General features: G+C 53.4%; 1 protein-coding gene across 10 annotated transcripts in view; it reads right to left on the bottom strand.

Moving 5' to 3' along the window:
- The window catches only part of KIAA0513, a 66313-nt gene that overhangs the window by 6537 nt on the left and 38730 nt on the right, over positions 1-21046 (bottom strand). For 5 of the 10 annotated variants that reach the window (XM_009431342.5, XM_063797898.1, XM_016930301.4 and 2 more), the window contains 11 exons: positions 20123-20623; positions 15625-15724; positions 14503-14576; positions 11575-11645; positions 9870-10077; positions 9049-9089; positions 8501-8579; positions 6119-6196; positions 4920-4949; positions 800-880; positions 357-451 (listed from right to left, as the gene is read on the bottom strand). In XM_009431342.5, the coding sequence (XP_009429617.1) occupies positions 357-451; positions 800-880; positions 4920-4949; positions 6119-6196; positions 8501-8579; positions 9049-9089; positions 9870-10077; positions 11575-11645; positions 14503-14576; positions 15625-15724; positions 20123-20451 (1186 nt within the window). In that variant the 5' untranslated portion in view covers positions 20452-20623. Of the gene's footprint in view, positions 1-356; positions 452-799; positions 881-4919; positions 4950-6118; positions 6197-6677; positions 8580-9048; positions 9090-9869; positions 10078-11574; positions 11646-14502; positions 14577-15624; positions 15725-20122; positions 20624-21046 lie in introns of those variants that run through there. The other 5 variants (XM_063797899.1, XM_063797901.1, XM_063797900.1 and 2 more) reach the window with 2 other exon arrangements.

Raw genomic sequence — 21046 nt, 5'->3', positions numbered from 1 at the left:
GTGGCAGATGGCGGGGGGGGGGGCACACAACTTGGGGCCAGAGTTTGGCTCCGTGCAAGCTGAGTCCAAGTGCTGCGTCCCCCTTCTTCCTCTGCCCTGACTGTGAACACCCAGGCTGTGGCCCTAACGCCCGCAATCCCATCTAGCAGAAATGGATTCCAAATGGAACGAGAGGTGTCCTGTGCGTCTGTCTACAGACTGGGGAGAAAGGAGGGGCTGTCTGCCGAGAGCTCAGCACCACGTTTCCGACTGCAACACGACATGCCTTCTGGCAGTGCAGAAGCGCCAGCGGGCACAGCACTGGCTCCTGACCCCAGCCCTGCCCGCCTCCTGCCAGCAGCCTCCCGCAGACGCACCTTCATCCAGGTTGCCAATCACAGCCTGCTTCTTCAGGAAGTCATTGCACAGCTTCTTGTTCAGTCCAAAGGCCAGCATGTTGTGCGTGAATGTGCTGCAGGAGAAACCCCAAGAGCATCACCTGCTGGCCTCCCAGGGGAAAGGGCCGGGGAGCTGGGCCCTCGTCTCTGGGACACCCACCATGGCCTGCCTGGAAATGTCAGCAGAAACTAAAACGCACTGCTGCCTAATTAGCCACCAGCAACTCTCACTGTGGCACCGCGGCCACCAGGGGTCGTGTAGGAGGCGGATTAATTATGAGCTGGCATGGAGGCCAAGTGTGATGAACCCCATGCCTCAGAGCAGGCTGACATCACACCCCAGGGTGTGACACCAGGTGTGACAGCTCACAGGGTGGGCCCTCCCCTTCTCTCCCCTCCCGCTTTCCCACTCTGGCCCTTACCCCAGCTGCCCGAAGGTGATGTTCTCGTTGAACCGGAGGCTGTCGTCGCGCTCCTCCTGGGTCATGTGGCACCACTTCTCCCTGCAAGCACAGGAGGTGACAGAAGCGGGGCTCAGATGGTGCTGTCCTTGCCCCAGCTCCTCGCCCTGTTCTGACCCGCAGGTGCTGGCGGCACCCATGTACGGCCCCCACCGGGCACAGAAGGGGGTGCCTTCCACTGGAGAGCCGTGTGCTGGGCCTTCCACAAGGCCTGCCGGGATCCTCACACCGCGCTTGGGGTCCCCAACATTCATCTCACTCTTCATAAGATAAAGAGACGTGGAAATGAAAGTGCTCTTTATGGCCCTGAAGGCGTGGAGCACCACGCGGCTATCCAGGCACTCTACAGGCAGCGAGGCTGGCCCCAGAGCCTCACTACGGTTGGAGAGTGGGGTCTGGGCCTGTCCTCGGGGGAGAAACCTCCAGAGAGGGAGGGGACCTGCCCAACGTCCCAGGACAGCGGGCCTAGGTGGCCCAGGGAACGTTTTCAGACTCACACCTGTGTCTCCTGACCAGCACGATGGGCCAAGCGAGGTGCGTCGTCCTGGGGCCAGCTGCGGATGGCAGCTTCCACAGAGGCCGAGGGCGCTGAGGGCCACACTGTCCCCTGTCTGCAGAAGGCTGTGCCCTGCTCAGCTGCGGTTTCTCCATGTTGGCTTTCTCGAGGCCCTCAATGCTCTCTCTAGTCCCCTCCCTAAATAACACAGATCAGGCCCCCACGCTCCCCGCCAGCCTCTTTGACTGTGACCCGGTGAATGCTATGGACCATGGTGAAGACAGCACCCAGGCGTGAGAACAAAGTGCTGAAAACCCAGTAAGATGGCATCGGCCGAGGTTTGCACAAGCTTCAGGAGCCGGCGGGGACCCTGATGTGTTCTCCGCACAAGGCCTGAAGTGGGAGGGTGTTCTGAGCGTTCACCTGCTGCGTGCTTTAGAGGGGAGTGCTGTTAATCCCTCACCTGTCCAGGGCAGAACAAGGGGGCTCCCCACCCCTCAGTGCCACAGAGCTTTTCTGTGTTGCTGGCTCCTTCCCCTCCCTCCAGGGCCTGGGGCCTCCCCGACCCTTACACAACTCCCTGGACACCACGTCCATCTGAGAAGCTACCTGCAGAAGCAGCTGCGAATGTGGAGACACTAATTTGAGCCCCTTTCCCCCTAAAAAGAAAACTGGATGGATGAGTCTGACTAAAATAAGGTTGAGAGGAAGATCAAAGAAAGGGGAGAAGGATGTATGAGAGGGTGAGAGGTTGGGATCATGGAGAAGCCAGAGGAAGAGAAACAAAACAAAGGAACATGAACTCCTGGCTCCTCGCCACCCCCTGGCCCACGAGAGGTCACTGGCACTGCTGCAGCTTAGCAGGGGTCACAGGACATCAGGGGCATGATGGGGGTGACTGACAAAGGTCACTCCCAGCCTCCTCGTGCCGATGGCAGGATGCCCACGAAGACACCAGAATATACTTCCAGGTACTCTGCAGAGTCCCATCCCATTTCCTTCCTACTGTCTTTCCCCGAAACAGCCACCCTGAGGGTTGTCCAGACACATAAACCCCCGCGCCCCCTGCAGGCCTGCTGTGCACAGCTGTGCAGGTTGCGCCCTGCACAACCCAGACCACACGGGAACGTCTCCCTTGAAGTTGTACAGCACAGCAGCCCTGACCCCTCCTCTTCCTGAGCCAGATGAGGAGGCGATTCTTCTTGCCATGGTGAGGACGAAAGCTGGGACATTTAACCTGACGTCTCAAGAAAGAGGTAAACGGTCACTGGCAGTAGCAGATCAGGTAATGCCCACGATAAAATCACTTCTTACAACTGAGTTCAGGCCGGGTGCGGTGGCTCATGCCTGTCATCCCAGCACTCTGGGAGGCTGAGGCGGTCAGATTACCTGAGTTCAGGAGTTCAAGACCAGCCTGGCCAACATGGCAACCCTGTCTCTACTAAAAATACAAAAATTAGGCCGGGCGCGGTGGCTCATGCCTATAATCCCAGCACTTCAGGAGGCTGAGACAGGTGGACCACCTGAGGTCAGGAGTTTGAGACCAGCCTGACCAACATGGTGAAACCCTGTCTGTACTAAAAATACGAAATTAGCCGGGCATGGTGGTGGGTGCCTCTAATCCCAGCTACTCAGGAGGCTGAGGCAGGAGAATCGCTTGAACCCAGGAGGCAGAGGTTGCAGTGAGCCGAGATCGCACCATTGCACTCCAGCCTGAGCAACAAGAGCGAAACTCCATCTCAAAAAAAAAAAAAAAAAAGAGAACGAAAAGAAAAATTAGCCATGTGTGGTGGCGGGCACCTGTAATCCCAGCTACTCGGGAGGCTGAGGCAGGAGAACCGCTTGAACCCGGGAGGCAGACGTTACAGTGAGCTGAGATCGCACCACTGCACTCCAGCCTGGGCAACAAGAGCAAAAGTCTGTCTCAAAAAAAAAAAAAAGAAAAAGAAAAGAAAAGAAAAATTAGCTGGGCATGGTGGCGGGCACCTGTAATCCTAACTACTCGGGAGGCTGAGGCAGGAGAATCGCTTGAACCCAGGAGATGGAGGTTGCAGTGAGCTGAGATTGTGCCACTGCACTCCAGCCTGGGCAACAGAGCGAGACTCCATCTCAAAAAAAAAAAAAAAAATTAAAAGAGTTCAATTTCCAGTACTGGTCAAGCTCTGACACTGGGCAGCGAGCTGAACATGCATCTACACCGCTACAGTGGGAATCTGGACGGGACCAACAGCCTGCTGAGAGGGAAACCTTCTGAAATGGAGAATCGTCTGCCTCTGTACACAGAGAGGATGATAATGGCATCTTGCTGTCAGCAGAAGTTACCAAAAAAGAGATGGCATGTTGGAAGCATGAGGTTGCCTGGGGACTTGGAGCCAACCTCGCCCCCTTCCACCTGCCTCAATCTCAAAGCAATATTCAGCCTTCTTCTGGGGAAGACTCAGGGGCCGGTCAGAGATGAGGAGCTGGTGCAGAGCTATGGGTGGTCAAAGCGAATCTGCCTCGGTGAGAAGGCCCAAGAGGCCAGCTGTCCCCTCAGCTGAGCTCAGGACAGACCACCCCTCCCCAGCAGTACCAACCAGCTCTCAGAGGACGCTGGGATGCTCCCAGCCCTCCTTGGGCCAGAGCTGTGGGGCTGACTCGTTCCTGGAAGGCTGATTAATCACACAGTCACCCAGAGAGTCAGTGAAAACCTAGGGGCTTTGTTCATGAAAGGAGGTGTTCGTTAGACCTAAGTCCTCCTTTGAAAGCCGTAAGTCTGCATAAGAAACGCGATTGCTCACGACAATAAACACTACAGACATATCACTGATTAGAGGAGGCAACTTCATGAATCCTCCAACAAAAGAGCCATCGTCTCAGGGACTGTATTTGAAGAGGCAGATCAGCGACTCTAAAAATACATCACAGAGGATTCTAGCCCACAGAAAGGGGAACAGAGAGAGTCAGACCCTTCTGTGGGCTGGCAGGAAACAGCCCCACTCTCGGATTTCCTCGGGGGCCCCTCGCACCCCCATCCCTGAGTGGCTGGGAAAGTGGGAGTGTGTCCTTCTTCCGTGCCTCCCTCAAACTGGCGGCCCCAGCAGACCCGAGAGTGGGTGGTGTTGCAAACACGACAGGCTCTGCACCCCACCCATGGCTTCCCAGATGAGCCGGGACCCACTTCTCCAGTGTGAACAGTAAGGCCAAGGGTGAGGCTTTCAGGTCTGCTCAGAAGGGGCCGGAGTGGCTGGTGGAGAGCACGGCTGGCTCAGAACTGGAGCCCGCTTTCCCCGGCGTCACCGCCTTTGCCTCTCGAGCTCATGCTGTCGCCAGGGTGTCTCAAGGTGTCACATTGGCTTTCTGACTATTTCGGAGTGCTCCGGCCTTGGCAGGCTCCCACCTGCCCAGTTCCGGGACGCATTGCCAGCCTGCCCTAGCGCTGGCCTCACCTCCCCAGGGCCGCCCTCCCCGCCGGCCACCAGGCTGCACCTGCGTCTGGGCTGTGCCTGCTGCAGCAGCTCAGCACAGTACACAGCCCCCACTCTGCAGTGGCCTTCGCAGGAGCCCGCACTGTAAAATGGAACAAAGTCACGTGGACACACACACCTCTTCTCCTCCTCCTCTCCAGCATCCCCTCTGGAGCGGCAGCAGAAACAGGTAAACAAAGGAACATGTCAAAGTCATGCAAGATATGTGGATGGTAAAAAGAGAACAAGCAGAGGAGGGTTATTACAGGCAGAAACGGAGCGGGACAGAGAAAGACAGGATATTCGAAATAAATTCACTTCCTAGCAGTCTGAGAACTAAAGAGGCAACGCCCCTCTGCCTAGGGGCATCTGAGCATGTCCCTGTTCTGGTCTCCTGGCACAGCGGGGTCTCTCAAGGCTCCTCGGGCAGTCTCATCGTCTTTCCCTCTCCACGAGCCCCTCTGCCTCCCCAGGAAATGCGGCCATGGCACAATGCTCCGGGCCTCCCGCCCCCAGAGGGTTTTAGCTGCCTCCAGAAGAAAGAATTTCACTTGAGACACGGCAAGTGCTGGTAGACTCGAGTCTTCCCCCCAACAGCAGCCATCTGCCCACTCTCCTGACAAGAGTGAAGGATAGAGGGTCTCCCCAGTGTTACAGGGGGAGGGATGTGCTTTATTAATGAGGAGACCAGGGCCCCGAGAGGCTCAGACTTCAGTCACATGACTGGAAGGGGCTCCCCCAGGGGCTGCCGTCCCTCGCCGTCATGTCGCTGCACATGGTGGACGGCAGCTTTGCTTGCTATGGCATCGGCCCCCATGGGGTGGGTGCCAGCCCCTGCCCTCTGCCACGTGCAAGGTGGCCCTCGGTGAAGCTGGGAAGGTCTGCTCAGGCTGCAGACCCAAGAGGTGAGTTGTGAGCGGCAACTGCATTCCCCAGGCGCCAGCTCTCGAGGGCAGTCTCGGGGATGGTGGCCAGCCCTTCCTCCCAGGACCCTGCTCCAAGCGTTCATCCTCAGGATGCTGATTTTGTCCAGCAAACAGCAGGGTGGGCCCAGCAGCGGGGGTCCTGATGGTCTTAGTGGGAGTTTGCATTTTTAGGAGGGTCAGGCCAAGTCATGCCAGAGCCCCAGGACAGAAAGCGCTCATGCAAGCTGAGCACCCCCACCCATGAAGCTGTGACCCCTCAGGCAAAGGCGGGGCACCAGGGCCACGAGGGGGTGAAGAAAAAACAGACACGTCCACTCAGCTGCTCTTCTGCTCTCCTCTTCCGAAACCGGGAAATAAAGCCACTCCCTGGTCCTTTTTCCTGAGGCCAAATGGGGCCACACTTTGCTCCTACCTGGTAGTGGGAGATCGCTTTGTCCTCTCACAATGGACAGCGTCAAAAAAGGCTGCATTCCAGAACCTCAGAGTGTGCCTGCAAGACAGAGCCCCAATCACACTCTCTCCAAGGGGAGGCGGGGAGGACACGGGTTGTGGGCCCCTTGAGGGATAAACAAGGGCAGTGTCTCACATCTGTCTGAGCTTCTAAGAAGTCTCAGAGAGGTAAGGCTGAGAAGGAAAAACTGAGCATATGGCTTGATCTAATTACAGCTGTTTCCCTGGGGCTCCCAGTGGCTGCGTATCTCTTAGGAGAGATAGCGCAAGTGGGAGGGAAAGCTATGATAACCCGGGCTGCGCTGCAGGCAGGAGGGCACCGGCGGGCAAAGTTGAAACCACCATCTGTAGGACACGGAGGTGGGTCGTTTTCTTCTTCTGCCTTTCCCGTTGGGACTCCCAAGAGGAAGCAGAGGGCTGGGAAGATGTGCTTTTCTACATCAGGGTCTAGTAACATAAATGGCAACCAGGCAGGGACTCCTCGTGTGCTGAGCGAACTAACGTTCATAGGGATACTCAAGGAAAAAAACATTCTTATTTTATTTATTTATTTATTTTTTTGAGATGGAGTTTCACTCTTGTTGCCCAGGCTGGAGTTCAATGGCACAATCTCGGCTCACTGCAACCTCTGCCTCCCAGGTTCAAGCATTCTCCTGCCTCAGCCTCCTGAGTAGCTGGGATTACAGGCATGCGCCACCACACCCAGCTTATTTTGTATTTTTAGTAGAGATGGGAGTTTCGCCATGTTGACCAGGCTGGTCTCGAGCTCCTGACCACAGGTAATCTACCCGCTTTGGCCTCCCAAAGTGCTGGGATTACAGGCATGAGCCACTGTGCCCAGCAGAAAAATTCTTCTTAAAGAACATCAGGGGTTGGCAAACGATGGTGTGTAGGCTGAAGCAGGCCAGTGGCTTGTTTCTGTAAATAAAGTTTTATTGGAACAAGCCACGCTCATCCATTTATACAATGTCTCTGGTGGTGTTCACGCTACAACAGCATAGTGGTGTGGCTGCAGCAGAGACCATCTGGCCCGCAAAGTCTAACATATTTATTATCTGGCCCTTCACAGAAAAGTTTGCCAAGTGACAATGAAAAGACAGCAGCCAAGTCAAGGACAGAGGAGCTGAGCTGAATCACCAGACGGCGGGACAAAGCGGGCCAGCTTCTCCCCATCCTCTGCTTCCATGGGAACCGGGTCCAGCCTCCTCAAGGGCCTTCCTGACAGCTCCAGCCCTGCCCTCTGCCCTCTGGGTCCCGGCAGCACTCCCTGGCCAAGCTCCTCAAGTAACCCTTGCTTGGTTAACGGGCAAAATGCACCACAGACAACTGTGATCTTCAGGGGAGGGAGGGCCTGTCTGACGCTGATTCCAGGTGCTAGCAAAGCACTCTAAAATATGTCGAGGAGAGGCTTCAGAGAGATTAACGCAGCACGACCATCATCTGCGGAGCCGGGCCATATGCCAGGGTGGCCGAGATTTCCCCTGCAACACTGGTCTCACACTTCAACCATGACCTCCATTCACGTATATATAAGTAAGAGCTTAATTAGGATATAATTCACATGCCATGAAATTCACCCTCTAAAACATACAATTCAGTGATTTTTAGTGTATTCACAGAGTTGTGCAGCCACCACCATTTCCAGAACATTCTCTCACCCCACAAAGAAGCCCCATCCCCATCAGCAGTCACGCCCCGCTCCCCATTCCCCACCCTCTGCCCGGGCAATCAGTCATCTGCTGTGTCTCTAGGAATCTGCAGTTCTGGACATTTCACAGGGATGATACAATACTTGGGCTTCTGTGTCTGGCTTCTTCCACTGAGTTTCACGATGTTTCCCAGGTCTATCCCCGCTGCAGCGTGGAGTAGCATGCCATTGCTTTTCATGGCTGGCTAATAGTCCATGCAACGGATGGACCACATTTTGTTTACCCATTCATCACTGGACAGCCATGAAGGTGGTTTCCACCTCGGGGCCATAATAAACGACGTTGCTACAGACATTTGTGTACAAGGTTTTGTGAGGACATGTTTTTCTCTTGGGCGACTCCTAGGAGTGGAGCTGCTGGGTCACAGGGTGACTCTGTGTTTCACCTTTAAAGGAACTGCCAGACTGTTTCTCAGCGGCTGCTCCATTTACATTGCTCCTAGCCATACAGGAGATCTCCAGTTTCTCCACATCCTCACCAACGCCTGTGAGTGTTCATCTTTTTATTCTGCCCCCCTGGTGGGTGTGAGAATTCTGCCATTCTGATGGGGACAAAGGCAGCTAGAAGTGATCCCGGGGAGTGACTGCTGTCCCCATCAGTAAGAGGGTGACGGGAAGCCACGGGCTCGGCCTTACCAGATGGGCTGTTGCTTCAGGTGCGTGTACAGGTAGATCTTCTCCCCCTTCTTTTCGTCCTCGGGGCTGTACACGGTCACTGCGGGAGGAGAGAGAAAGGCTGAAAGCAGCTCTGGTTGCGCACCCACTGTTGGCAAACCCCGGGTGACAGCCTCCCAGCAGCCAGTTTCTCCCCAAATGTCACAGAAACACGTGGTGCAAACCCCACCATGGCTTTTCTGCTAGCCATAGCCAGTAACGGTGCTATTCCCACCCGGCAATAAGGACTTCTTCTGAGGGATGGTTCCGTAGCATGGCCACAGCCCCTTGCGGTAACCCTTAGCTTTCCTGGGATAAGGAATTTAGTTCCTCCTGAGAAAACTGGCTCTTCCACAAAAACTCAGTGAGAAAATACAACCACGGGAGCTGGGAAGCAACTGGGGCATCACCCAGGGCAAGGTTCCCATGCTCCGTGGAGGCAGGAAAGCCCCAGAGGCCGTGCACCTGCTTGTGTGCTGGCTGAGGGGCTGTGGGCTGGGCGTCTCCTGCTGCTGCCTGGGCAGACTCACCAGCCCTGGGCCGCTTCTCCTGGGGTTTGTTCTCGTCTTCCCTGAGGGAGAGAAGGCACCATGATGACAAACGCGACTCACACCACACTTTCTCAACTCAAAGACGCTGTTCTACACTTCTAAGGTGGGACTGGGTACATTTAATGCGGCTTGCTCTGAAAAGCCTTTTATGAAATCGAGGCTCTATTTGTCAACTGCCAGTGTTTCAGAATTCAGGAAATGTGGCATTGAGGTTTCTTTATGTCATTTTCTCTGAATCCAAAGCTGAATGGGGTAGAGGAGGAGGCCAAGGCACCCGGCTGTGGCCCAGCCATGAGTGGGAACAGGGGACCCCGGGGGCTCCCTCTGGCTGCCGCATCCCTCTTCCTTGTGGAAGTCAGAGCTTCTACGCGTCTACTTCTGATGTGCCCGTCCCCACAGCATTCCTCGAGTGTCTGTCAGAGCCCTGCTCTCCTGGGGACAGTGTTCTTTCTCCTGCGACTCAAGACGGTGTTCCACAAGCACTCACTGTTGGTCCAGCCAGGGGATGGAGGGGACAGAGGAGACAGAAGGGAGGGCTGCAGTTCCCTCTGCCATCTGACAATCCCTTGGGCTCCTCATCAGTCCCAGGGAGTGTGGCCCCCAGGGACATCCCTGCATGTCGGTGGGGGGCTTGGCTTTGCAGACCATAGCAAGCCATGGGGGCAGAAGCGGCTGGGCAGCGCAGTGTTCCTGACAGTCTCTGGGCCTCACCCGCACCCTCCCTGCTGCCCCCACCCGAGCTCCACACCAGCCTCTCCCCAGTCCCCTGCAGGTGGGAGGGACCCCAAGGCCACACGTACTCGTTCCTCCTGGCCAGGGGCCCCTTCAGCTTGGTCTCCAGCCCCCCGAAGAAGCCCTTGACATTCTCAGTCCTGGCCGAGGTGTTCTTCAGCAGCCGCTCGGCGATGTCCTTCTTTTCGGCCAGCCAGCTGTTTGCGGATTTCAGGTAGGAGTCGATGCTGCCCGCGGGCTTCTCCCGGGACTCCGGGGGCAGCAGCTGTGGTTTTCCTTGGATGAGAGAGGGAACAAGACGAGGCCAGTGAGGCTGGGGTATGCGCCTGCTAACTGCAGAGGCCCAGAGGGAGCCCCGCAGGGGTCCTGTGCAGTGAGGATACGGGAGCCTCCCTCCTCAGCCCAGGACAGGGGGTGGTGCAGGCTCAGCCGGCTCAGGATGAGGAAGTGGGGGCCCTGCTCCCCGTGGGCGCCCCCAGCACCTGCTGTGCACTGAGAAGCCACTAGGAGCAGGGAGGGAGCAAAGTAGATGCAGGTAGGAGGAGCCAGGTCCAAGTGGCAGGGTCTGCAGGCGGGCGAGGGCAGAGGCCCGACCATGCCAGTGCCAGGGAGGCAGAAGCCAGCTGGGCACCAGGCCCCTGGAATGGGAGTGTGGAGACAGCGGGTTGGGGGGGGGCCTGGAGAAGGAGTCTGGGCAGCACCCAAACTCCCTTAGCCAATGGACGGACATGAGGCCCTGGCGCCCCCACAGGATGAGGCACCCCCACGGGCCTCAGTGCCCACTATAGGTCAAAGGTCCTCTGCAGGCCCCAGTGGGGTGTCCTCGCTAGCTGAAGCTGCTGTGGGTGGCCCTGTCTCAGGAAGCAGCGTCTATTCATTACGTGTCTATCCGTTCTTCAAAAAGGAGGAGCCACGGGTTGTACTGGGGGGTTCCTACCCCACCCAAAGTGGCCTGGCAGGAAGGGCCTGCCCACTGGTGTGGCTGGGACACCAGCCATGGCAGTTGGACCAACTGAACTGAGGGGTGCAGAGAGGATGGCTGTGGGAGGGGGAGGGGATACATACACCCCAAGAGTGAGCACGCGGGTCCCGAGAGAGGACAGCACGGGGGACCAGGGCCTAGCACCTCCCTGACCCAGCTCCAGTCCACGAGGAGGCTTCCAGCAACCTCCCACCGATGGTGGCCTGAATGAGTCCTATTGCTGCAGCCCAAGGAGGCTCACGCGGGAAGCCCTTGAGCTCCAACAGACGAGAAAGTGCCAACGCAATGAGGCGGAAGAGATGTCCTAGCCTCAGCATCAAGCACAGTCCGCACTCCTCATAAGCCATCTCCAGCCCATCCCTGGGAACTCTCTGCAGCTTCACATCCTAGGCTGCTCCTCCCCACCACCCTCCAACAACCAACTGTGTCTTGTTTTGGTAAAACATAAAACTGATTATCTTCATGTCCAGCAGTTCCTGTTTCCACCATGAAATGTCCTGCCTAGCATGTTTCTTTTCTCATCTCCTACCAGCTCAGGAGTTTCCTTTGCACCCTGGTCAGTCAACCTACTGCCCCAGGAGAGTTTCCTTCGTACCCTGGGCAGTCAACCTCCTGCCCCATGATTTGGACTGTGTTTTCTCTGAAGTCTCACTTCTCTCTAACATCAGCTTCCTCTGTTCTCTGGAGGCCCCATAGCTTTTGCCTTTTATCATGAAGAAAGCTTCCTCTGACACCACATTATCAGCAGACTAGCCTCAGGTGAGCCCCACATCAGCCCACCCATGTCTTACCGATGTGGTAGTAGGTGAAGCACATGGTCATGAGGTTCTTGGCAGGCCCAAAGTCATCCATCTGATGACACCTGAAACAAGAGGCAAGGCTCATGGCTAAAGATCGCTCCACCTGCTTCTCCCTGCAAGTCGGTCAGACATCACTGAGACACCTGACACATGCGTCCCCATTAATATCTTCCCCACTGGAGACGCACAAAACAATCTCTCCAAGTTCCATTAGGAGAGCTACACGTAGGCACACGGCCTGGGACTGATTCTGAACGGGAAGGAGGTTGTGGTCTGCCTGCCCAGCTTCTTTCACTGGAAAGGTGAAAGCCCAGGCCTGGGAAGCTCAACTTGACGCCCAGGAGCAGAGCCAGGATGAGAAGCCAGCCCTCAAGTCTCAGTGAAAACCCGTGGCTCAGGCCGCCCAGCCCTCCAGCCCTTGATTTCTCGGGAACTAGCAGTAAGTTGGATGACCTTCCCCGCATCCCTGGCTCTCAGGCTCCCGCCCACAGCATTTGCAGTGGGGTGTCAGGAGGTGGAACCTCTGATTCAACAGGTCTTGGTCTTGGGTCGGGCCCTTCCTTTGTATTGTAGGTTTCTTTGCTTTTCTATCCTGATCCCTTTTAGACTTTTCTTTCCTGTTTGGGTTTTAACCTTGGACAATTATTACTTTACAAGTCAAAAGAAATTATCTAGACAGTGGGATTAAAGGCCATTTTTATCTTTTTATATAAAAAACTAATCAACTAAACTAGTAATAAAACTATAAAAGACTAAAAGTAAAAATTAACTTTTTACTTTAGATGTTTAACAAACTAAAGATTATAAAACTAAAAAATCCCATATTGTCTAAATATTAAAAGGGTTTTTGTTTCACTTTGTTTTTGCAACTATACAAACATATATATGCTCAGGGACCAAGTGATGGCAAGAATTTTTGTGTTTTGGCAGGGTTGGGACTTTAATCCCCTCCCTCCCCAACGTTACTTATATAAGACAAAAAACTCAAAGGAAAATGGAGAATTACTTTTAGCCTAGTGCAAATTAAAAAAAAGAAAGAAAGAAAATGGAGAATTAGAACTATGCAAAATGGGATTTCATGAAAATGCCTGTGACTGCAAATGTTGGAAATTGAAGTATCTTAATTGCATGAGAGAATGCTTCATAAAAGGCAATCTGGAGGGCCTGTTTTAAACCACCGCCCTCTTGGCCAAAGGTGAGGGCTCACTCAACCTCTTTCAGTGGTTTCTTAGCCCTCCCCTGGCCAGCTCTGAAGGCCAGACCTCAGAGGGGAAATGGATCTTGGACTTGGGGTATCCTGAGCAAGAGCAGGAAAAATAGGGATACTCCTTTTGTTGGTCTTCTTCCAGTATATGCCCAAGTTCAAAGAGAAAGAGAGAAAGTGGAGAGACATGAAGCAGGAGAACTGGGACTCAAGAGAGCAGGCCGGGTGTGGTGTTTCACGCCTGTAATCCTAGCAATTTGGGAGGTTGACAAAGGAGGATCCCTTGAGCCTGGGAGTTTGAGACCAGCCTGATGACTTCATCTCTACTAAATATATATATGTGTGTGTGTGTGTGTATGTGTGTATATATACGTGTGTGTGTGTGTGTGTGTGTGTATGTATATATATATATATATATATATATATATATATATATATATGGAATATGGCCAGGTGTGGTGGCTCACTCCTGTAATCCCAGCACTTTGGGAGGCTGAAGCCAGTGAATCACTTGAGGTCAGGAGTTCGAGACCAGCCTGGCCGACATGGTGAAACCCTGTCTCTACTAAAAATACAAAAATTAGCTGGGCATGATAGTGCGTGCCTGTAATCCCAGCTACTCAGGAGGCTGAGGCAGGAGAATTGCTTGAACCTGGGAGGCAGAGGTTGCAGTGAGCTGAGATCCCACTGCACTCCAGCCTGGGTGACAAAGCAAGACCCTGTCTCAAAACAAAAACAAAAACAAAAACAAAACAAAACAAAAAAACGACGCAAGAGGGCAGCTTTCTTTTGGTTGGGAGACAAGGACGTAAAGGAGGGATATTTTTCAGGCCCGGGAGGACAAAACAAAGGCAGTGATGTGAGAAGGTGGCGATGGGATGAGCCAAGGACCAGGAGGGGACGTGGGGCCCAAAGCAGGGGCTGCTTGGAGGCCTTCTGCAGGAGATAAGGATAGTGGGGTACAGATATGCCCAGATCAGGGCTCCCAGCCCCAGAATCCTCCTCTCGAGGCTCCAGGTCGGTCAGGCCACTGCCCAGCCTCCCCAAGGCCAAGAGGCATCCCCTCCATTTCACACCTTGGAGGCATGAAGCTGGTCTGGTGACCCCAGAGAGTCATGCTCCTGAGAAGAGGGTCTATGCCTCATGGGGTCTGGCTCCCTAATCCCACAGGTGAGCGGGGGCAGAGATGGGACTGGCCCAAATCTCCAGCTGGCAGCCATGCCCTTTCCACCACCCCTCACCGCCTACCAACGGCTTCCTGTGATAAAAGGCCCCAGCAGTGCCTAATCAGTGTTCGCAGGGAAAGCTACAGTCCTCCCAACATAGCATTAAGTGTTTATATGCTGGTGGGGTGGGCGGTTGAGTTTGAAGTACTTTACAATAGGAACTCGGGAAAGTGCCAGATCTCCCGAGGAGGGTAGGGCCACAGTACACCATCACCACCTGGCCCTGAGGACCCACACAGAGGATACTCCTCACACCCAGCGGCAGCCCTCTCATTTGCTGCCAGCTAAGGACTGCCAGCCCTGCTCCCGCGAGATGGTGGTTACGACTGTGCCTTTTAGCTGAATGCTGGGCGTAGCAGAGCAATTGCAACCTGATGACTAGTGTGGATATGGTTCACAGCTGGGTTATGACACGGCTGGGTGGGGAGGGAGGCAGGGAGGGAAGAGGAGCTTGCCAGGACAAAGGCTTTGTGCCATGGCATTACTTACTCGAACAGCACCACTGCAAAAGACTGCACCAGGCGGTAGAAGGTTGCCTCTGAGACACACTTGGAGTTGCAGCGCTGTCCAGAAAGAGGCCAGACACATCATTGAGGTTCAGGGCGACACGCGCAGCACTCAGTGAAGCTGCAGGCTTTGCACTCTCAGTGTTTCCAAATGCAGCTGGCATGGGGGCCCAGGATGTCTGCTGCCTCTGCACTGTAGAACCCGCCCCTTCTGCCAGGACCCGGGCAGAGTGTAGCCACCTGCACCCAACCATCACTGGGCAGGGCACACAAAGGGGTTCCCCTCGGTGTCCTTCCCAGATTTTTAAAAGTAGGAACTTCATACACACCCACACACAGAAAGGTACCCCACAGTGACAACACTGGCTGTTTCCAAATTGTGGATTTGTGGGTAATTAACTTCTCTTAGCTCATCTGCATTTTCTAACTTTTCCATGAAAAATAAATTATTTGCACTAAAATACTCAAAAACTAAAAACTTATGCCACTCAGGAAAAAAAAAAAAAAAAAGAACCTATTGGATATTTACAAAATTTAATTCTTTTCTAAACTTTGTTAATATATTTTCTTCACATGGCTGTCATGGTCTTGAATATTTTTTGTTTTTTACAAAAAACTGAGTATTATGGGTTAATAAAAATATGCACGCACATAATTCACATGCTTGCCTTTAAAAACTGAGCTTTTCCAGAATTTCATAAAGTTGAAAGCCCAGTTTCTTACTCTTTCCCTTGAAGTGCGACATCCAAATGAGCTACTTCCCGTTTCTCACTATTCTTTTTTAATTTTTAGAGATGCGGGGAGGGGGGACCTCACTATGTTGCCCAAGCTGGTCTCAAACTCCTGGGCTCAAGCGATCCTCCCACCTCGGCCTCTCAAACTGCTGGGATTACAGGCATGAGCCACTGTGCCCAGACTGTTTCTTACTATTCTAAACACTCCTTCTCAGAATATTTTTGGATAAGTTTTACTTTTTTTACTGTTGGGTCCTTTCCCTTGACTCTTTTCTCCAGAGTGTCATTGTAGGATAAAGTCAAATTTGTTATGCTTCACTAGATTCTTCCTTGAGAGTAAACGCCCATCCTTCCCATCACCTCGCCCTTACCTGGGCACTCACGTATCGAGCAAACCACTCCCGGCCTTTTCCATTTTCACTGCTGCAGTACTCTCCAAACTTGGCTTTCTCCTCCTGATCCAAGTCCTCCCTAAAAAAAAAAAAAAAAAGAGCAGAGGAAAAAAAAAAAAAAAAACCCTTTTCAATCCCCTGGAGCAACAGGGGAAGAGCAAGGAGAAGGAACTAACGAAATATTCCCCAGCCAAGCACAGACTCCAACTGCCATCAGCTCATCTCAGCCTCCGGGCGGTCCCATGAGGAAAGGGTGTTACTATTATTTCAAAGGCGAGGAGCCTGGCTTGGAGAATCACACGCCGGCTTGAGAGTGGTGAACCAGAGTTCCAACCAGGCTTCCTGGTTCCAAAGCCCATGTCCTTCCCCTGCCCCTCCTGACCCCTGCCTGGGGAGGTCTGAGCCTGGATAAGGGCACGAACCCTAAGAGGTCTTGGTTCTCCAGCTCTCTGACTTCCCACTAGTTTTTGATGCTGAAGTCAGCATGGAACCAGCCCCTGAATTTAAGCCATCCTGAATTTGCTCTGTCTCAGCATACGGACGCCAAGGTCTGATGCCAAGAAGAAAATCACCTCCCACGTATCAGCGGGGCGCTCGCTCATCCCTCTGCACTTCTGGAGCGAGGCTGCTCATGGTTCAGGCCATCCCCTGCTGTGTGTGAGAGGGATGGAGACCGGGGACCTCCATCTTGGTGTCGCCACCACTAGGATGGATAACATGCTCACATGATTTCAGGCCACTTCTCATCACTCTTTGTAAGGGGCCAACACTCTTTCCCAAATTTAAAGACTCAAAAATGGAGCAGAAGGCTGAAGATCACTTGGCTTATGCAATCTTCATTTATGTTTTGTAGAAAACATCTTGGTCCTTATTTACTCTCAATACCAGCATCAGATGAAATATGTGTATCTGCAGGCTTTTGCAGTAATTTCTGGAATGCTTGTGAAGATGCATCTGACTCAGGTGTCCACATTCCGTATTGCGGACAGGCTACTGCAAATAGAGGCTGGCTTTCTTGGCAAATGAACAAACTTCTGGGCATTTTCCCCTTTTCATTAACCAGGGTGTGCTCAGAGAAAGCACACCCATCTCAGTGTTGGTCAAACAAAACAAGTAGGAAGCTACATCTGCTCTCCTAAAATGCACTCAAATTAAACATAAATGCATTTTTATTTATCAATTTTTTTTGAGACAGAGTCTCGCTCTGTCTTGCCCAGGCTGCAATGCAGTGACGCAATCTCAGCTCACTGCAACCTCTGCCTCCTGGGTTCAAGTGATTTTCCTGCCTCAGCCTCCCAAGTAGCTGGGATTACAGGCACCCGCCACCACGCCCAGCTAATTTTTGTGTTTTTAGTAGAGACGGGGTTTCATCATGTTGGCCAGGCTGGTGTCAAACTCCTGGCCTTAGGTGATACACCCACCTCGCCTCCCAAAGTACTGAGATTACAGGTGTGAGCCACCGTACTCAGCCCATAAATGCATTTTGAGACAGTCAGATATTTGGATTATCATATAACGGTTCTCTTTTCTAACCACATAGAAAACTGAGGCTGGTCTCCATCAAATGAAAAGCACCCATGAATAAGGCAGAAGTCAGCCCTTGACAGTTTACACATGCGGGACTCAAATCGCGGTGGAAACAATGCACTCTGCAGAGTAAAACGCAAAATTTCTTTCTTTCTTTCTTTCTTTCTTTTTTTTTTTTTGAGACAGGGTCTCCCTTTGTCACCCAGGCTGGAGTGCAGTAGTCCGATCACAGCTCACTGCAACCTAAGCCTCCCTGGCTCAATTGATCCCCCCACCTCAGCCTCCTGAGTAGCTGGGACTATGGGTACATGCCACCATGCCTGGCTAATTTTTGTGTGTTTTTTTTGTAGAGAGGGGGTTTCACTATGTTTCCTAGGCTGGTCTCAAACTCCTGGGCTCAAGCGACCTGCCCGCCTCAGCCTCCCAAAGTGTTGGGAATACAGGTGCAAGCCACTGAGCCTGGCCACACATTCTAATTGTGTTAATGAAACTGGAAAACTTACCCTTAAGCCAGTGCCTCTCAGACGCTGACGTGTATGAACTGTCTACTGATCTTGTTAAAGGGCACATTCTCACTCAGTGGGGCCAGGCAGGGCTCAAGACTCTGCATTTCTCACAAGCTCCCAGGAGATGCCACTGCTGCCGGCCCACACACGACACAGCAGCAAGACCATCCTTATCTAGTGTGCTGCTGCGAATGGTGGAAGCTCCACAACCCACACCTGAACCCCATGGCTCTGGGGTGTGTGTGCGTCCTCCTTCCCCTGGCTGAGATATTAACAGGCAGTGAACCGGGGTAGGGAAACCTCAGGCTGATGCACAGATTCCCACTTCTCAGTGGACGTCACAGCCCCGAACTCTCCCTTCCTGCTGCTCCAATTCTCAATACTCCTTATTTTACCCTCAAGAACCACAAAAGAACGGCCATCCAGGGAAGGGCCCCATGCAAACAGCTGCTTCTCAATCAGCTGCTGGCCAGTACAGTGGCTCACTGCTGTCATCCCAGCACTTCGGGGGGTCGTGGCAGGAGGACTGCTTAAGGCCAAAAGTTTGAGGCTGTGGTGAGCTATGACTGCACCACTGCACTCAAGCCTGGGTGACAGAGTGAGACCTTGTCTCCAAAAAGAAAAAAAAAAAAAAAACACAAAAAAATGAGCTGGGCATGGTGGTGTGTACCTATAGTCCCAGCTACTCGGGAGGCTGTGGTGGGAAGATTGCTTGAGCCTAGGAGATGGAGGCTGCAGTGAGCTGTGATTGTGTCGCTGCACTCCAGCCTGGGCAACAGAGTAAGACCCTATCTCTCTAAAAAAGAATCTGCTCCTTATGAGCACACCAGTATGGCTAACCACAGCTTTATTATCTTATGTTGGCCCTATATTTAATTTCAGTGAATCATTGCAACCTCTTAGCCAACTATAGCTGTGACAAGGAGCGCTAGGGAGTGGCTAGCCTACATATGCTCAGATGGTCCCACAAGCAGAACAAGTGCCCCTTGTGTTTAGCAACAATGAGGTAAGACAAGCGTCGGCGGAGTGAGAAGAAAGAGACAGTCCCTCCAAAGCCTTGTTTAAGAATGCATGGATGGCCGGGCATGGTGGCTCACGCCTGTAATCCCAGCACTTTGCGAGGCCGAGGCAGGCGGATCACCTGAAGTCAGGAGTTCGAGACCAGCCTGGCCAACATGGTGAAACCTCATCTCTACTAAAAATACAAAAATTGGCCAGGCGTGGCGGCTCACGCCTGTAATCTCAGCACTTTGGGAGGCTAAGGCAGGCGGATCATGAGGTCAGGAGATCGAGACCATCCTGGCTAACATGGTGAAACCCCGTCTCTACTAAAAATACAAAAAACTAGCCAGGTGTGGTGGCGGGCACCTGTAGTCCCAGCTACTCGGGAGGCTGAGGCAGGAGAATGGTGTGAACCCAGGAGGCGGAGCTTGCAGTGAGCCAAGATCACGCCACCGCACTCCAGCCTGGGCCACAGAGCCAGACTCTGTCTCAAAAGAAAAGAAAAAAAAAATACAAAAATTAGCCAGGCGTGGTGGCGCATGCCTGTAATCCCAGCTACTTGGGAGGCTGAGGCAGGAGAATTGTTTGAACTCAGGAGGTGGAGTTTGCAGTGAGCTGAAATCGCATCACTGCACTCCAGCCTGGGCGACAGTGTGAGACTCCTTCTCAAAAAAAAAAAAAAAAAGAATGCGTGGATAAAATTCAGGAACAACATGCACTGGAAAATAACAGAGCTCAGCCGGGTACGGTGGCTAACGCCTGTAATCCCAACACTTTGGGAGGCTGAGGCAGGTGGATCACATGAGGTCAGGAGTTCGAGACCAGCTTGACCAACATGGTGAAACCCTGTCTCTATTGAAAATACAAAAATTAGCCGGGCGTGGTGGCAGGTGCCTATAGTCCCAGCTACTCGGGAAGCTGAGACAGAACAATCACTTAAACCTGGGAGGCAGAGCTTGCATTAAGCTGAGATCGCACCACTGCACTGCCTGGGTGACAGACCCAGACTCTGTCTCATAAAAAAAAAAAGAAAAGAAAAGAAAAGAAAATAAACAAAAAGAACATAATGGAGCTCACGGGGATGATGGGGACCTGTGAGCTGGGCACTCCGGAGCGTGTCCCTCCAGGGATTCTCTGCATGGTTGCCCTTCCAAATCACCTGGGAGCCGCACATACTTTGATGCTGGGCCTCACCTTAGAGAACTGATATAACTGGTCTGGAGTGAAGTCCAGGCTCGGGTATTCTTTTAAAGTTCTCCGCATGGCTCTGCATGCAGCCTGGAGTGGAGTGAGGCCCCTGCAGTCGCCACCCCTGGCTGATGGGGAAATGGAAGCTCTGGCCCCAGGTGGCACCCTGGGGAGAGGCAGAGCCGAGAGCAGGAGGCGAGTCCCCTTGGGCCCTGTGGCCACACCAGGCTGTCTCGTCCACACAGGCCCCTTACCCTCCAGAGAAGATCTTCTCCACGTAGCCACGCATGAAGTCCCTGAGTGCCAGGGTCTCTTCATCCTGGGTGGACTCGGTGCTCTGGTTGGAGGAGAAGGACTCGTTGGAGGAGGAACGGCGGTCTTGGTCCCAGGACGGGTGCGAGGGCGACTCGCCTATGTCATTCTCACTGTCCGCAGACTCAGTGGTCTCACTCTCTGATGCACCGTCCCCCAGGGAGCCATCGCCATCCTGCAGCACAGGGGGTGGTGCCTCCAGGGGAGAGGAGGTGGGTGCCTCAGGCCCAAAGTCGATTAGCGAGCCCACGGGGACCTCTGGGGTCTCCATGGCTCAGGGGAGCTGCTGGTGAGGCTGCCTGGAGGGGAGGCTGCCTGGAGGGGAGCCCAGCAGCCTGGTGTCCCAGGTGCGTTAGTAGGAGCCCACCAAGCTCACAAGTTGCCAGTAACCGCCGGCCACCAAGAATGAGTCCTTCACAGCAGCTCACCTGGCCCTACGGCATCTAGAATGGAAACACAGACACAGACATTAGCGCCACTCCTCACCAGAATCCCGACCTAGATCACAGACTCCCCGGAAAGAGAACCTCTGCTCTTCCGGAATTTGGGGTGCCTCTTTGCCATCATCTTCCTACTGTCCGCTTTACTGTTCAACACCTGGTCCATGGTAGGTCCTCAATAAATACGTGTGAAATGAATGAACAAATAAACACTGACATCAGCATTTCAGACTGTCAGCACACTGCCTCTGCTGGCCTCCTCCCCGCTCCAGCCCCAAGACTGAGCCCATCGCCAGGACAGAAAAGGCCCATCCTGGGCTGGAAACGGAGGATCACCAGGGACAATCCACCTGCCCGCTCGCTGTCACTGGAATCGGTGGCTACGGAAGAACCTCCCTACTGAGCAAGACACACCTCACCTCCTGG

Source organism: Pan troglodytes, chromosome 18 (assembly GCF_028858775.2).
Source record: "Pan troglodytes isolate AG18354 chromosome 18, NHGRI_mPanTro3-v2.0_pri, whole genome shotgun sequence".
In the NCBI taxonomy this organism is placed as follows: domain Eukaryota; kingdom Metazoa; phylum Chordata; class Mammalia; order Primates; family Hominidae; genus Pan; species Pan troglodytes.
The sequence above is the reverse complement of the archived record's forward strand: the minus strand, read 5'-3'. Positions and strand labels throughout refer to the sequence as shown.